General features: G+C 45.8%; 1 protein-coding gene across 1 annotated transcript in view; it reads right to left on the reverse strand.

The window, feature by feature from the left end:
- Nucleotides 1-7,593, reverse strand: part of LOC142468752 (protein FAM169B-like) — a 28,702-nt gene extending 21,109 nt beyond the window's left edge. The window contains exon 1 of the mRNA XM_075575255.1: nucleotides 7,507-7,593. Within this exon, the coding sequence (XP_075431370.1) occupies nucleotides 7,507-7,552 (46 nt within the window). The 5' untranslated portion in view covers nucleotides 7,553-7,593. The remainder of the gene's footprint in view (nucleotides 1-7,506) is intronic.
- Nucleotides 7,594-19,173: the final 11,580 nt, after the last annotated feature.

A 19,173-nucleotide genomic window follows, 5' to 3' on the forward strand; every position in this document is an offset into this window, starting at 1 on the left:
GACTCTATTGTGATTATGTAATGTTTCTGTCTACAGTATTTCTTAGATATGGGGCGGGCCAACGCCAGTCCTCAGGGGCCAACAGCCAGTCAGTTTTGAAGGATATCCCTGCTTCAGCACAGGTGGCTCAGTCGGTGGCTGTGTCTACTATATTTCACCCATCAAAAACTCTCATTTGAGTCCTTTAACCCTGCGAGTGCTCCTCTTCCGGCGCACATGGACGCAGCGTGCCCCTACAAAAACACGCAGTAAGATTATGGCGTAGCTACATCATGGTTCCCACGGGGGGGGGGGGCAGACCCCCTGACGTAGTAGCTACATCTATAAGCCCCCAAAGGGTTAAAGGACATTACAACCTACAGCTATAAAGTCATACTAAATCTCTGCCTTAAAGGGTAAAACACACATTTTGATGCCTGAAGCAGCAGGCAGGAGATGGAGAGCGTCGCCAAATGAGAAACTTATTTGTAACGCTTCGGTGGACAAAGAGTTAAATCTGAGAGGGTGTAAAGGAGGGGTGGGAGCCTCTCTATAGCGACATGTAACCACAAGGAGGGTAAATTTAGAAGCAAGAGAGGCCTTCTGGTGGTGGGGATTCCTTACATTCCTGAGCTCAGCATTACCCGCTACCATCTTAAAACGGCTAAGGCTGGTAAACAAGGCCCCTGCATCTTACAGCGAGTCCAGCCTCGCAGCTCAGGGGCCTACAGAACCTAACTAGGGAATCAGCTTGTTCCCGTGTGTTTCAGGGTAATTCAGCGCTACCGTGAGAAAGTTATTTACTTTAAAATAACCGAGCCTTAGTTTAAAGCGCCAATACGTCCTGGAAACTCGCCGTTTCTTGGGAAGTAAACCGTTTATTGCATCAATCGGTTATTTCACCTGCCCCCCCCCCCCCCACTTTTTTTTGCTGCCGGAAGGGTTTGCGTCTCAGGGCTTAAAATATACCGTATAACCGCACGCAAGAGGCGCAAAGTTGCACATTCTTGTTAAGAGATGTAAACACCGGGGGTTTTGCCACACACACGGTAAGAACCGGGTTACCAAAACAGCAGCAATTATACAGAAAGGTGCGTTGTCCTAAAACAAACTGGCGGAAGAGATTGGGACCGTCGCAAAGCGTCGCTGTCTGCCCTGGTGGCAAAGGGACCAATAATGTGGATGCAAGAGAGTGACAAGGCTCCATGTCATATTGAGGTTCTTTTAATTCCGTTGCTGTCCCCATACGTATATTTATTGTATACAGATTTAGGATATTCGCTGTATCAGGGGAGACTATGGTTGCGATTTCCTTTTCTTGCTGCTTATAGGCTGTCCCTCCAAGCGAGGGCGGGGACATCATCAGACTGGAAATAATGCTTCATCGGATTGTATCTGCCATGTTGTTGTATCCCAGGCAGCAGGGATTGTAAAGGGAATTTCACTTGGAAAGGAGCAATGACATTTAGGGAGACCCGGAAGGAACGTAAGGGGGGGCTGAACCGTCAAAAAGTAAGCAAAATAGGCCTCATCTTTACAATCCTTTACCAGGCATGAGAACTATTTGCAACTAGGCTGGTTTCCAATTTGAAGTTAATTGCATAAATAAGAGATCACATCCTGATGGTGGCTGCAGAAATCGTGTTCCCACTATGCAAATCCACATTTCTGTTAAGGAAGAATCCAGATCAGATGTAAGCATTACGCACATGCGATGCACCCTCGCCCTACACCCTGAAAACATAGTCCCAATTCCATCCATCTTGCCACTAACACAATCTGCTGTTTGTCTCATAAATATAAGAATATGTTCTTTTGAACCTATACATACCCCTAAACACTGATTAACATATTGAAACTTTTCTTTCCTTTTTGTAAGGATTTTTTTAGCTTGGAATTCTTTTTTGTCTTATTGGGGGAAATTGTGTGACGAAATCGCCAAAATACAAAAGAAATCAACAGTAACCCTTAGAAAAGCGGCAAATTCTTCAAATAATCTTTGTTCCTGAATAAAGGGTCACATTGATTTTATTTGGTAAAATTGGGACACTAAGAATTCCATAGATGGATCCTTTGAAAAATGTCCAGTCTTTTTCAGACAAGTAAATGTGCAGGGTAATGATCTGGTATCGCCGTTTCTTGCTTCTTCAAGATACAAGATAAAAGGTTTAGTCGGAAAATCATTATCTGTCGCATCTTCTGAAAAGACGGATAGAAGAAATACGATTTCAGTCACGCACATTGGCTGCCGGTAAGAAGTCATTTTGTCCCGTGCTTCACATCACAAAGAAAACTCCTGCACATCACTCAACCGTTTCAGTGCCGGAGTTGCCTGCAAGGCAATGCAGGTCAGCTGCAAAAAAGGGACAAAAATGCACAATTCCGGTGCATGTTATAAACTACAAGAATTTGTTTTCACACCCTGGATAACACAACGGATTCTGCATTGAAGAATGAATCCAAAAGCATTCCAAGAACCTTTCACGTAAACCAGCATCACAATACAATATTGTACTAATGATGCTACAGTATGAAGTTAGAGAATGATTCATTACACACCACTCAATTACACCTTTTTTATATTTACTGCCCAAAGGCACAAGGCAGGCCGACGGTGGCAGGGAAAAGACCTCTTTTACAATCTTTTTATCGATCTATAGTGTAACACAATACATGCCTGAAAGATACTTCTTTTTACAGTCCAGGGTCAGCACTGCATAACGTTGATCACCATTGCATCTCGGACGGCACTAACAATAGGAAGGTCAGATCACTAAAATGTATATCACAAAACCCATAGCTCGCATCAACTTCTTTTCCATCTTCCTTCCCCTGCCGCTTAGTGTAATGGTAACAACATGGCCTCAATGGCAAGCGCACCTGCTTCAAATCCACGCTGTGGGCAGGTCACTAACAGATACCAGTAATTAGATTGCACGCTCTTCAGGGCAGGGACTTACTGTGTTTGCAGCAGTCTATGTACAGAGCTGTCTGTGCTATATAAGAAAACATTTGTCTCTCTGAATACAGCATGGGGCATTGCATGTTTATACAGTAACCAGGGTATGGTGTGACTGAAATAATCCTGATTATTAAGTGATACTGTCTGTATAGTGACGTGTAATTGGTTGTTTCATATTGAATGTTATGGACAGACATTTTGCCAATGATTGTGAACCCTAAACCAGCTCCAAGTGAGATTACACAAGCGCTCCCCAAATTAAAAATAAGCAGCCATTGTGGACCCGACATACTGCAATCAACGTTCCTACGACTTGGTGCCCCGGCCATTGCCAAACCACTTGCTTCCCTAATCAACTCTATTCTGTCTGCAGGCCATATCCCGAAGACCGGGAAAACTGCCAGAGTTGTCCCAATCTTCAAAAGTGGGGACCAAAATCACTGTCTCAAACTACAGGCCAATCTCTCTTCTCCCAGTTCTATCCAAAGTCATGGAAAAATGTGTCCACTCCCAATTAAGCAAATACTATACCAAAACTAATTTCCTCAGCAAACTCCAATTTGCCCCAAACAGTCCACGGTAACTACCGTCCAAAAGGTTTGCAATGATATCCAGTGTAGAATGAAACTGGGACAACTCACTGGTGCACTATTTCTACATTTTGTGAAGGCTTTTGATACTGTTGATCATGTTATCTTACTAAACAAACTTCATTACTCTGGAATAGGAGAACACATTTAAACTGGTTTCACTCCTACATATTGGGCAGATTCCAATTTGTGTCGATCTCAGGTTCTAACTCCAACGCCTTGGACATTACCTGCGGAGTCCCGCAAGGCTCTGTTTTTTCAAAACTAAAACTGTCTCACATTTTAATCTGCACCGTCCAATATGAAATGGTGCCCAGACTCCCTATATGCTCAGGAACGCTTTTCCAAGGATATAAGTCTTGTAATGTCCACATCGTAAATCCATTTGTGATATGCTAGGGAAACATAAGCGCCTAGTGAAGTCCCAAGGGTCCCCACATATTGTAGCACAAGAACAACCTCTCCTAGGCAATGTCCCATAAAGAATATATTTAGAGGGGGAACATATATAAAGGCTAATGCCTATTACTTGTTGTACACCATTTCTGAAGCCGGGCAAATCCAAGGTGCGCAGCATCCGTGTCTATATGAAGACCCAGTGTCGTCTTTAGGAAAAACGGAGCACAGCCGGTGCACCAGAAAAAAACACCATCAAGGGGTAATTCCCATAAAAATATTTATTGAATTAATTGCCACCTTGAGAAAGAGCTACGGCTTGAAACGCGTAGGTCCGTTTTTTACTCTGGCTGTTACCCATGTGAGCAATTAATGCAATAAATATTTTTAAGGGAGTTACCCCTTGTGATTTTTTTTCTGGTATACCGGTTGTGATCCGTTTTTTCCTTCAGATGACACAGGATCACATTTTAATCTGGTTTGTAACTTATTACATACGCATATGATATATCATCTTTAACTGTTCATGCAATGTCTTTATATATTATGTATAACCTCTGTTCATTTAATGTAACCATGTAATGTTACCTATAAGATTGTTAGATTGTAAGCTCTTCGGAGCAGGAACTCGTTTTCCTAAATGTTACTTTTATGTCTGAAGCACTTCTCCCCTTTGTGTTATTTATATTATTTGTTATCTATATGATTGTCACGTGTATTACTGCTGTGAAGCGCCGTGTACATTAATGGCGCTATATAAAGACAGACATGCATACCATACATAACTCTATGCCTAGGAGATACTTGAAAACGAGACGTAACTCTCAATGTATTACTTCCTGATAAAACATTTATTGTATTATGGGGTATTCTGACACCGGTACTTATACACGCACCAGCTTGATTAAATCCAGGATATAGAATCGGGTTGCTGAGAAACTGCCAAACACCTCTTCCTTCCTTTTAAAGGTTAAACAAATATAAGGTACTTTTAATGATATCCACATGCCAGGCGGTAGAAATCCATTTCAAGAAACATAAACGGAACTACAACAAAACCCTGGTACAGTAACCTGCCTTTTCCCTCTATCACTGGAGAAGTTAAATGATTTATTAGCATATTTAATATTTTGTTTGCCAATTAATCTCCCGATTCCTGATATCCATGAATGAAATGTACAAGGTTACCCAGGAAACCTCGTAGATTGTGTTATGAGCAACGTCCCCCATGCCTAAACTTGCAGCGCAAAATGTTCTAAAAGCACTCGACTCTTCCAGGGAATTATATCATGTGTTTAATGAAAGAGATACATTGCAGTTTAACCCCGTCTCTACCAATGCGATAATGATCCCGTCTTCTCTTCCGATCTTACTAATTAGTGATACTATAGCAGCAAACAGACCAGCAAATAAGAACATACAACCAGGAGAGGATCATTATCACACGCATGGTATTTATAGACAAAAGCAAACTTTAAACACTATATATATATATATATATATATATATATATATATATATATATATTATAGCGTGTGTATATATATAATATTTTGTGTGTGTATATATATATATATATATATAAGAAAAAATGAATAGACGATACCGTTCTGTGGCTAACGAAATGCTTTTATTTGTGCGAGCTTGCGAGACACACTGATCTCTTCTTCCGGCGGTGTTACATTGAATAAAACAAGAAAGGTTTAACTTACAAACAGTGCGTCCTGGAATGTATCTGTGACTGGAGCCTATCCCTCCCCCCTGTGCAGTATGCGATTTATGACTTGAGGTGTTAAATAGTCCCTGAATGTTAGTGATGTAAGAGTGTGTATGTATATATAAATTTATAAAGCGCCCACAGTGTATACAGCACTGTACAAAAGTTGTGTGTGGAGTGGGACTGTATACAAATGGTGTGGGTAGGTGTGGATATGTAAGAGGTTGTTGCATTACTAAAAGTGTGTGTAGATACTATGTGGTCCCTATAGGTATATAGGGATGGAATTACATAGATGATGATGAGATTCACGACATTGCTTGAGGAACAGGGGAACCATCCTCTGATTTTGTACTCCAGATTCCTGTGTGGTATTTGTATTGTGCCCGCTGTTTGGAGCATTGCGCAGGTTTTGCATCTTGCGTCCTGGCATGGTCTTGTCCTGCATTCAGTTGTACTGTTGAATACTTAACTCACCATAATTTTTTTGAGATTATGAGGTTGCCTGCATGATAATAAGGGTGTTTCAGGGAAGACCTGTTGCAGTCTTGTATCTTCCTGGAGCATGGGTTTTCGATCCCTGGCGATCTTGCATAGCGCTTCTAGGTGTGGGTTATATGTGACCACCAAAGGTACCCTGTCACTTGTCTCTTTCTGTTTGTATTGAAGGAGATCACTTCTTGGTATTCTGGTGGCTTTGTGGATTTGCCGGTCTACAATTCTGTGGTTATATCCAAAGTCACTTTGCCGTTTTGCACAGAACAGATTGGCATACTGTGGAGCCATCTGAGTGCCCATAGCGGACCCGGTTGTCTGGAGGTATGTGTCATTTCCAAATGTGAAGTAGTTATGGGTCAGAAGAAATTCGATGCATTTAGTCACTGTCTCTGTGAGTGGCTCCTGCGGTCCCAGAAAGGATCTGCAGGCTGAAATCCCATTTTTGTGGGGGTTGTTTGTGTGTAGAGTGATTCTACATCCATGGTGGAACAAGATTGAGCTGTGCAGTGACCTGGAAGTGTTCTTCAGAAGATTGTGTCTTAAGGAGTCCCCGCTCACGCGGCGCGCGCAGCGCTCGTGCACACACACTCACCCGCGCTCGGCGCTTAGGTTAACAAAAAAAAAATGATACTTTCAAGCGCGCTCAATGCCAGGATTCCCGGCACTCAAGCTTGGAGCGCTCTCCAAGCTTGAGCACGCTCAGCACCAGCGGGGACTCAGCCTAAAAGACAGGTCTGCAACCCTGCCTTTCAACCATTATCACCTAGCATACAGTGCTCCCACTGCAGCAACGGATTCTGGGAAATGACATGCAAATGAGCACACGTGTCACCTTTTGCCTGGAATATCCATTCACATGGAGCCCATTTAAGCTGATGCATCGCCGTTCACACAGCTTTAAAGCACAGCATGGGACTAGCAAAGCAAGTCAAACCACTCACAGACATGTTTCAACCTTGCTGGGTATCATCAATGTGAGGTTGGTTCACACACTGTATACACACACTGTATGCATACATATACACACACTGTATACATACACACACACAGACTGTATATACACACACTGTATACACACACACTGTATACATACACATACACACACAGACTGTGTATACACACACTGTACACACACACTGTACACACACACATTCTTCATGCTGCTGTAATTCTGTGTTTGTAATTTATGTGTAATTCCGGTATATTTATATGGCTGCAAGTGCTCAAGAACACAATTAGATATACACAGTGCAGCCCGGGGTCTGAGGCCTGTCAGGGCCGGGCCTCTGTGAGCCTGTCCCGGGAGCTCTGTGAGCCTGTCCCGGGCCGGGGCCTCTGTGAGCCTGTCCCTGCGCACACTGTACCTCCTGCCCGGCCAGCAACCCCAACCGTGTGCCCCGGCTCCATCATATCCTGCCCGAGGCCTACTCCCCCTGCGGAGGCCCGGCCCCTTCCCCGGCCCATCCTCCCCCAGACCCGGCCCAGTCCGAGGCCTACTCCCCCTGCGAAGGCCCAGCCCCTTCCCCGGCCCATCCTCCCCCAGACCTGGCCCAGTCCGAGGCCTACTCCCCCTGCGGAGGCCCGGCCCCTTCCCCGGCCCATCCTCCCCCAGACCCGGCCCATCCTCCCCCAGACCCGGCCCATCCTCCCCCAGACCCGGCCCATCCTCCCCCAGACCCGGCCCAGTCCGAGGCCTACTCCCCCTGCGGAGGCCCGGCCTATTCTATCCTCCCCCAGGCCTGGCCCATCCTTCCCTGTGCTCTGCGCGACTACGGCCCGTCCCCTCCCCCTGCCCGGCCTATTTCCTCCCCCCCTGCCCGGCCAATTTCCTCCCCCCCTGCCCGGCCTCTTTCCTCCCCCCCTGCCCGGCCTCTTTCCTCCCCCCCTGCCCGGCCTCTTTCCTCCCCCCCTGCCCGGCCTCTTTCCTCCCCCCCTGCGCGGCCTCTTTCTTCCCCCCGTGCCCGGCCTCTTTCTAACTCTGCCCCCACAGGCCTCTGAAGCTAAAATATCAAACGCCTGTTATTTAAACACTTCTGTTCTAAGGAAAGAATGAGCACTGCCCCTAATCCCCCCCCACACACACTGCCCCTAATCCCCCCCCCACACACACTGCCCCTAATCCCCCCCACACACACACTGCCCCTAATCCCCCCCCCACACACTGCCCCTAATCCCCCCCCCACACACTGCCCCTAATCCCCCCCCACACACACTGCCCCTAATCCCCCCCACACACACACTGCCCCTAATCCCCCCCCACACACACTGCCCCTAATCGCCCCCCCCCCCCCCCCACACACTGCCCCTAATCCCCCCCACACACAGTGCCCCTAATCCCCCCCCACACACACTGCCCCTAATCCCCCCCCCCACACACACTGCCCCTAATCCCCCCCCCACACACACTGCCCCTAATCGCCCCCCCCCCCCACACACTGCCCTTAATCCCCCCCACACACAGTGCCCCTAATCCCCCCCCACACACACTGCCCCTAATCCCCCCCCACACACACTGCCCCTAATCCCCCCACACACACACACTGCCCCTAATCCCCCCACACACACACACTGCCCCTAATCCCCCCACACACACTGCCCCTAATCCCCCCACACACACTGCCCCTAATCCCCCCCCCCACACACACTGCCCCTAATCGCCCCCCACCACCACACACACTGCCCCTAATCCCCCCCCCCACACACACACTGCCCCTAATCCCCCCCACACACACTGCCTCTAATCCCCCCACACACACACTGCCCCTAATCCCCCCCCCCACACACACACACACTACCCCTAATCCGCCCCACACACACTGCCCCTAATCCTCCCCACACACACTGCCCCTAATCCCCCCCACACACACTGCCCCTAATCCCCCCCACACACACACTGCCCCTAATCCCCCCCCACACTGCCGCTACCCCCACACACACACACACTGCCCCTAATCCCCCCCACACACACTGCCCCTAATACCCCCCCCACACACACACTGCCCCTAATCCCCCCTACACACACTGCCCCTAATCCCCCCCACACACACTGCCCCTAATACCCCCCCCCCACACACTGCCCCCTAATCCCTCCCACACACACTGCCCCTAATCCCCCCCCCCACACACACACTGCCCCTAATCCCCACACACACACACACTGCCTCTAATCCCCCCACACACACTGCCCCTAATCTTCCCACACACACACACTGCCCCTAATCCCCCCCCACACACACACACTACCCCTAATCCCCCCCACACACTGCCCCTAATACCCCCTACACACAATGCCCCTAATCCCCCTACACACACTGCCCCTAATCCCCCCCCCCACACACTGCCCCTAATACCCCCCACACACACACTGCCCCTAATCCCCCCCACACACACTGCCCCTAATACCCCCCCCCCCCACACTGCCCCTAATCCCCCCACACACACTGCCCCTAATCCCCCCCACACACTGCCCCTAATCCCCCCCACACACACTGCCCCTAATACCCCCCCCCCCACACACTGCCCCTAATCCCCCCCACACACAATGCCCCTAATCCCCCCCCCCACACACTGCCCCTAATACCCCCCTCCCCCCGTACACACACTGCCCCTAATCCCCCCCCACACACACTTCCCCTAATCCCCCCTACACACACTGCCCCTAATACCCCCCCCCCCCCCCCACACACACACACACACACAAACACACACCACAAACCGGGGGCATCACAATATTCAATATCACGCACACTACATATGTCCTTTGGCTGTAAATACAGAATAATAATACTTTATCCAGTTTATTTTGTATCTGGAGAACTTTGGGAGAGGACAAATGTCACATGAGTATTGCAGCAAAGTAACAATAGGTAATAGGGCTTTACTTATGGTTATAGGATATTACTAACAACAGATATTTTTTCCTATAAAAATACAGCCAAACACTTTACTACATACAGCAATGTTATACACAATCTATACTACAACAAACCTGTATCTTAGGTCAGTGCTGGGGGGGTAGGGGAGGGGCGCGGGGGGGGCACGGCAGTTACAGAGGCCCATCGCTCTCTAATTTAAATGCCGGGGGAAGCGTGAGGCCTCTGTAACTCTCTTACCTGCTCTCTGCCCAGTCTTCTGCGACGTGTCGCCATGGCAATGCGGCATCAAATGACATCACGGGCTCATGTGCCACTGCTGGGTCACGTGACCCGTGACATCATTTGACGCAGAGTCTTAGGAAAGGGGCGCGCGAACGCTGCAGCTCCCGGCAGGGGGGGCCACAGCTCGAGAAGTTTGTGCCCCCCTGTCTTAGCTCACAAAGTAATATATATATATATATATATATATATATATATGTATATATATATATATATATATATATATATATATATATATATATGTATATATATATACACACACACACACACAATACTGCACAGATAGGGTTTTTAGGCCCTGTCAGTTAATGGGATGCATTTCCACAGAACTAAAATATCAAAGGTTTCTGCCATTGTTGAAGCAGCACTCGCCATCTTTTTTTATTCCGCCTTTTATTTTACATGATGTAAACCAGAGAGGGGGCAGGGGGCGTGCTGCATCACTCTGCTTCAGCTCAGAGAACCCCAGGGTTACTGCAATACTTACCAAGTGACAAGGGTTTAAATCGCCCTCCACCAAAAATGGCAGCCAAATACTAGGCCAATCGGAAGCCGGAACACCATCAGTTGTGGCTTTCTATTGGACAGCCATTTCAATCGCATTTAAAAACCAGGCAGCAATACCGGCAACTTTACTGGTAAGTGTGTCGGGAACTGGGAAGTCGCGAGAACTGAAACTGGTGTGGTCCAGCTCCCCCACCCCCCTCTCCCCTTCCAATCCTGTAAGGCCGCGGTCCCAGTAGCACGCGCGCCCGGCAGGAGGGCAGCACGTCCACAGCGCTTCGCCTTGATCTGCGGTCTGGGAGAAGATGGAGGTGTTTGCGACGGGTGGGGGGGCGTGAAAGGGGGTTTTCCAGGGGCGTGGCCATGACCTCACGCAGCTGGTTCGCTCTCATTGGCTGAACCGCCGGTGGGGGCGTGGCCACCCCTCAGTCGCAACTTGTAAATACAATTTTGTTGTATTTACAAAAACTCGGCGTAGAGCGCGGCTGCTAAATGCGCGCCAAGGGAAGTACTGGGCCCGGTTTGATTGGGGCCGGTGCTCGTACCCACGGTGTGCGCTGTAGAAGGTACTTGGGCCGTAGCCTTAGGAAGAAATTAGGGTTAATAAGGGGGGGGGGATGTCGCTGCTTGAAGGGGTTGAAACCCTATTGGGCAACATATGAACAATCTTTTCACAGAGATTTGTTAGGAAAATGCAGCTGATTAATTGATCTTTCACGGATTTGCATTGGATTGAGGGGAATTTCTTTAGGGATGTAAAAATGATGCAGTTTGCAGCACATCATTAGGAAGAATTGGTTGAAACTGCATTACATGAGCTGTGGAAAATGAGTGAAAAGTGCAGCGACGCAATAGTGTGATACAATTTCCTAGAAAAACGTGAAAAAGATAAAAAACCGTCATGTCCTTACAGCAATAAAAAAATGTGGCGCACACTATCACCAGAATCAAAAGGCTCCAACGATGATCCAGGACCCTCTGGTGGATCACTCGGTCACGCACGTCTGTCTGCAATGATACAATGTAGCAAGGGAGGATTGTCGAACTCTCGTCGTGGGAAAAAAGATGGATGCCGCTGTTTAAACAGGCTGCTCAGTGATTCAAAATGCTCAGTCTGATCAACAGGTGTAGTCTCAGCTAACGAAACTGAAAAGTCCCACAATGCCCAACGCGTTTCGTGGAACCAGTCCACCTTCATCAGGGATGTGACCTTCTACCAGGTAACGAGTCTCTTAATAACACTAGGAGTAATCCCACTAGTCAGACCCTGGAATACATTGTGTCCGCATAAACGGTTCTAATTGCAGTAAGAAGCATATAATATGGTACTAGCTCACAGAGTAATAAAGCTCAAGATCCACAAATAATAACATTGGGCAAATCTCTCTTGTTGGAGATGAATATACGGACGTGCAATAAAATGCAACAGTTTATAAAAATTAAAAACACTTAAATGCTACAAAAATTAAGAATAAAAAAATACCAAACGGCTATTAGCACCAATCATGTGGGACCCCCGCTCCCCCCCCCCCCCTTTTTTCTTAGTTGTGTCCCTCATGCGTGGGATATTCACAAAATATATATTGTAAAAATACTCGAAGGATAAGGGCTAAAGACAACTTTTGTGTTTCTCCTCTGACGTTCTCGGCCTTAACAAGGAAAAGTTGGACACAATATTTGTTAAGTAGATATTTGATCAATTATGACTCACTAGGCTTAAAATCTAAAAAGAGGAATAAAGCCCCAAGATTCCTCTTTGTTCCTTCCACTATATTATGTGTATCTATCACAATAGCACAGTGTACTGTATTCTGCCACATTTGCTACACATGATATATATGTAACAATGTAACATGCAAAAAAAAAAGGGTGGGGGAGAACCACTACACATTAAAAAATAAAGATCATTATAGATCCTATATATCTAGGCAACAATGGGTTCTAATGAATGATCGGTGTCCCTAGAATATAGGTTCTCCACAAAGTCTACCAACCTTGACTGGCTCCCACTTTGCCTAGAAGAAATCCTATGCATATATTGCAGCCCACGTCTTGGCTCTCTAGGTTTAGAGACATTTGAATACAGTTTAGCTAAGCTGTGTAAATCAACATTAGTAAATATTAAAAGGCTGCTCGTCTGGTATAAAAGGAATCAAATCTATTTCCTCATTTAGACCCAAGGATTGTGTGAGGCTTTTCATCGGATGAAGCCAAAACGTCTCTCTTCCAGAGTTCACTAAACCCATCTCTTCCGGTCACTCCCATTGTTACATGTTCCTTAGCTCCGGGTCCTGTTGGACTGCAGTTGTGATGTTTAGAGAAGTGTTGAGACACACTGTGTTTAGGGGAAACCAATTTTTAAGTTCCTGCATTGTAATTTTGAAATCCCTCTTTGTTCTTCCTGAATACTGAAGAACACAAGGGCATTCCAACAAACAGACCACATACAGTACATGGTCACGCAGTTAATAAACTGCTTACAAAATTCTGCCCTGTGGCCTTAGAGATAAATGTTTTATTACCTCACATGTGATACAGTTTCCGCAACGGTAACAACCTTTAGGTTTTTCTCCCAACCAGTCTTTAGTATTTTGTTGTTTGTTAAATGGATTATCCCTAAACATGCTTGGTGCAATAAGGTGATTTATGTTGCAAGCTTTTTTGTATACCACATTTGGGGTTGTAGAGCGATGGGGCCTCAGAAATGGGTCACTCTGCGAGATAATTCTTTTTATATTTACTGCTGCATTATTAAATGTTGCAAACAGTGTCTCAATTTTTTTTTTTTTTTATCAATCTCATTCTGCGATACAGGACCCATCCCTTTTCTCTTTAGGTTTCAGGAAATTACATGAGTTGTGTCTTATTGTACAGAAACGACAATGTCATTTAGTGTCACAGTTACAGACCATGCTCATTGGACTTGATGCATAGTGATGAATCTCTGACAACCAGTATCTTCAAAACGAATCCCTCATCCTAAATAGTTACGTAGTTACATAGCAAAGGAGGTTGAAAAAAAGACATACAGGAATTTCAACCGATGCTAAATTTAGATGACAGATACTTATCCTATATTTTTATTTACTGTATTTTACTAAAGAACAATTGTGGAATTAGTTTCATGGTGTCCAATTTGAACCTCGTTGTAACTGATAAGATTATTCTCTTCTCATCTGCTCTATCATCATATTCTTATATAAAACTGCCAACATCCATTGCCCTAAATCACCCTCTTACACCTTTTCAGTGGGATTTACCATTTACACATTTCCCCAAAGTCTTCAGATAGGCTCACCCCGTTACACGCATCTATTGCTGTTATAACTGTAGCCTTGGGTAGTTTTGGGGCTATAGGTCTGTCCTCCTCCTGGCAATAATACCTGGTAAGGGCAGGTATGCCAGGAGCAATCATAGGTTTTCCCCACACGTGCAGTGAGTCAGTGAAGGTAGTGTCATCAGGCCTTGTGTCCAATTAGAGACACAGGGGTGGTGCCTACTGGAGCTTACTTAATGTACTGCAACTTCCTATTTAGTCAGTTGGTCTCTACCTTGATAGAGACAGGGTACCCGTAACAAGCTGCCAGGGCTCTGGTAGGCTTGAGGCCCTCCCTCCGGGGAGCGTGGGTAGACCCATACCTCCTATCCTACCAGGAGATAGGGGAAGAGCTAGAACCACTCTTGGTGCCCTTGGCTGGGAGTGAGTTCAGGGACATCCTGAGGGGGAAGACCTGGTGAGAACTGCTGCTGAATAGTGAAGACCAAATAAAGACCTGCTGCATTTTACCTATACCTTCCTGGCCTGAGACTGAAGTATATTGGGAGGAAGGAGGAGAGTTCTTTTGCAGAGACTTCACCCCATACAGCTGGGGGCTGCAGAAGATGGAGGCGCTGCACCTGTGAGACGAATTCGGGCACAACCCCAGAAGCCTTTCCTGTTATTCCCCTCTACCATCAGGCGGAAGACTCAGGCCCCCTGTTACCAGCAGGTATGCACCACTCAGAGCGATGTAACCAGAGCAGTATTTCCCGTAGGAGACCCCATGTGAGATTGGGGTGGGGGAAACAGGGTTACAAAACCTTTATTGGGATCTGACTCTCGCCCACGTTTCCCCACAGAATTTAATGGGATCACCCTACTACACACTTATTTTTCTAGAAGATTTAATGGGATCACCTTCTTATACCCATCAGTTTCCTTCAAGATCTTTAATAGGGCCGGCATGTTACAGGAAGTGAATCTATAGGTTTAGAGCGGTGAGATTTATGGGTGTTTCCTTTGGCATGTTTCGCTCCTTTTAGGAACTACATTGCTAACTCCAGCTGGGAAGCAGTAAACGAAAGAATTAAATAGTGCAAAGTGCAGGCCCCTATAAGGCATTGATAGCCAAGACTGACACAGGGGTACACAATTTAGTATCTGGGAATGAAAGGCATTTACTAGCTGATGTAAAGAAAAATGACAGCATGTAAGAGACCATTTCACAGAAGCAGTTCGTAAAACAGAGCTTTAAAGATGTATTTTTTTGCCCCGTTGGACAGGGTTCAGTGGTAGCACTTAGCTGCCCCTATTTTTGCACAGTGACATATCCCCTAAAATATTGCATGGTTCAGCATCGCACAGATAGGATCAATGGATCTCTGGATCCCACTCCCCCCAGGCTCAGTCTTGTTCAACGTGGAGGAGGGGGATCCATTCTTTTCGATCGGTAGCTCTTTGCCGGAGCTTGGTCTTGGTGACGACCTGGAACTTCGTATCATGGAACGTCCAGTGCAACACAGCAAGATTGAGAATCGAGTCAGCCAGATATGGAGCGATACGCTGCCCCAGGTTGGCGGGGGCCGTCAGGCAAGGTCATGTTTGTTGTAATCACTTTTGGTCAAGGTCATTTTATTCTGTTACGTCACTTCCAGTGGTCTGGGTGATGGTCCCGTTTGGGTATGTATTGTCATTACTTACTTATTTACAAACTCACAGTTACACTTACTAAATTGTGTAAGGTAGTAGAATCAGAGCAGGATGTAATTTATCTCCAGAAGGACTTGGAGAGACTGGAAACATGGGCAGGTAAATTGGCAGATGAGGTTTAATACAGATACGTGTAAGGTTATGCATTTGGGATGCAAGAATAAACAGGCAATTTACAAATGAAATGGGGATACATTGGGGGAATCCTTGATGGAGAAGGATTTAGGAGTGTTGGTAGACAGCAGGCTTAGCAATAGTGCACAGTGTCAGGCAGTAGCTGCAAAGGCAAACAAGATCTTATCTTGCATCAAACGGGCAATGGATGGAAGGGAAGTAAACATAATTATGCCCCTTTACAAAGCATTAGTAAGATCACACTTTGAATATGAAGTACAATTTTGGGAACCACTCCTCAGAAAAGACATTATAGAACTAGAGAGAGAGAGTGCAGAGAACAGCCACCAAATTAATAAGGGGATGGACAATCTAACTTATGAGGAGAGGCTAGCTAAATTAGATTTATTTACATTAGAAAAGAGGCGTCTAAGAGGGTATATGATAACTATATACAAATATATTCAGGGACAGTACATGGAGCTTTCAAAAGAACTATTCATGCCAAGGGCTTGGGCGCCATCCCTTCAGGTTGGCAGAAAGGAGATTTCACAAGCAACAAAGGAAAGGGTTATTAACAGTAAGGGCAGTTACAATGTGGAATTCATTACCCATGGAGACTGTGATGGCAGATACAATAGATTTGTTCAAAAAACCTTTTTAGAAAGCAAAGGTATACAGGGATATACCAAATACGTAAACATGGGAAGGATGTTGATCCAGGGAGTAATCTGATTGCCAATTATTGCAGTCGGGATGGAATTTATTTTTTCCCTTATGAGATATCATTGGATGATATGTCACTGGGTTTTTTTGTTTGCCTTTCTCTGGATCAATAAGTAAGTATAGATAAAGGATAAAGTATCTGTTGTCTACATTTAGCATAAGTTGAACGAGTGACTTTTTTCAACCTCATCTATGATGTAACTATGTAACACTTACCCTTTCATTTAATTTGTTTATTTAAAGCAGCGTTTCCCAAACTTTTTTTTTAAACGGCGACCACAGAGCTGAAACGCGCTGACATCTCATCACTAAATGTCAGAACTGCCACTGCTTAAAATTGGGATTAAATTGTGTTTACGGTAAACTGTTTACCTATAAATTAACTTTTTCCTGCTCTATTGGGAAAGCGTTATGGGTACAGTCAGCCTCACTCCCACGGGCCAATAAGAAGTTGCGATGTCACCAGGGTCACAATTTGCTGCTTCCTACTGAATAACCCCGACCACCATATTTTCGTTACCTGCACATCAGAAAATGGTTACTTTCTGGGAAACCTGAAATGGGAAATATAGGGGTGGGACGGGGGGAGGGATTGAAGTGTAATAATAAATAAAAAAATACAAGGTCAATTAGCCTTAAATGTCTAGAACGGAATAGGGGAATTTACAAATATTTGGGATAAATAGAAAGGAACTGTAAATTACCTCGTAATAAACATTGCATGGTGTCAGGAGATGAGAATGGTGATTCTTGCCTTGCACATAATCCCGTTTGTCTCTATGCTTCTCCTAAACATGAATATATCTACTATGTCTCCTTGCACTGGGGACATGGGAGAGCAGTTTTCATCCACGTGCCACCGTTAACAGCATCGAGAGGGGCGCACAGAGTGCGGCTGATGATCCCCAGAGGTTGTGAGGTAGCACGTACAGTATGCTGCAGCTCCAGCTAGTACCGTGGCAGGACACTCATTTCTTTAGTTACATCCAGAAAACACGCTGGCTCACATAGATCTGTTATCTGCCCTGGGCGGAGTTTTATTGCAAAGAAACATCAACTGTTGATGCGAATTTTCCTCTAACGGTTTTGTTTTCTTGCCACTTCGTCATATACCTAGATATGTTCTGCAGGTCTCTGGGGTAGGAATCAACCAGGCAGAGTCCAAACACAATAGACCCAGCATGTGTATATATAAACAGCCAAGGTGTTTCCATAATTGGATATGGTGTATCCCACCACTGAAAGGAATAGCGATTTTAACCATGTATTACTATTATTTTACACTGATATTTCTGTGTTTTGAAACAATCAATGCACAATTACGTAGTTACTATGCTCTATCCCAGAGGCGGACAGCTCCAGTCCTCAAAGTCCACCAACAGGTCAGTTTTTTGGACAGCACAGGTGACCCAATCAATGGCTGAGCCACCTGTGCAGAAGCAGGGATGTGCTTAAAATCTGACCTGTTGGTCACCATTGAGGACTGGGGTTAGCTACCCTTGCTCTATGGTATTGCACCACAGGCGATGACTACCATTAGCCACTTACTTCTTCAATTTGCAGTCCCCACCAATGCCACAAGTGTACTATTAACAGTGACATGTTTCAGTGGTTAAATCTGGGTGATCGATGTCTCTCCCCATCTTGTGTACCAAAGTCTGACTTGTAAATATGTCGAGGTATTTTATTAAAGTTAGTTTGTAGACATGGAGAGCGGAGACTCCCTTGTGTGTGATACCACTATGCGAGGTCGAACCCAGAAAAATTCCACTGGGCCCATAGCCGTGGTGGCTCCCCTCGGCAGGTACAGCCAACAGGTGGATACAGCCAGGACACTTGTTCCCGGTGGGGTGGAGGAAGGGAGCCCGGCTGGCCAACCAGGCCCCTTCCTCACCTACTGGACAGGCTCCAGCCAGCAGTGCTCCCCAGGACGTCAACTCCCTCACAGCTCAACAGCTGGAAGACGAAGCAGCGGTTTTAGGGCAAGGTTTCCACAGTGGGAGGGGAGCCCTGCAATCATATTACCAGTTGGGACCTAGCCACGACACCCCCTTCCTCCCCCACTATGTGCAGAACAGGAGTTTGTACAGGCAAAGCCCCCCACTCACTTCAGCTTTATTGGCTTTCCAGTAATGATAGGGTGAAGAAAACGCTGACCAACACTCCCCGTTCAGATGCCCTGAAGATGGGATTTATGCTTGCATTTTCATAGAAACTGATCGCCAAATCTTTGCTTTAGGCATGGTTACATCTATTTAAGGTTACTTACAATTCTATATACAATGTTTTATTCTTTGGTGGTCAGGTATGTGGGATTTTCACTTTAAACCACCAAGCAGGAAAAGGGTTTGATGAGAACAGCAGAAACATTCGCTCAAGATTTCTCACCCTGCCCCAAAGCAAAAATATACAAAACAAAATCAATAACACAGACATGCATACAGAATTCTTTTATTTAACTTAAATCTTGTAGTACTGTAACTACTAGAAAAAAAGCAGAGTAAGAGAAACTAAAACTGCCTTAGATTCAGCCATTCAAAAGAGACAAAAGTGTTTTTTTTTTT

The sequence above is a fragment of the Ascaphus truei genome, chromosome 18 (genome assembly GCF_040206685.1).
Source record: "Ascaphus truei isolate aAscTru1 chromosome 18, aAscTru1.hap1, whole genome shotgun sequence".
In the NCBI taxonomy this organism is placed as follows: domain Eukaryota; kingdom Metazoa; phylum Chordata; class Amphibia; order Anura; family Ascaphidae; genus Ascaphus; species Ascaphus truei.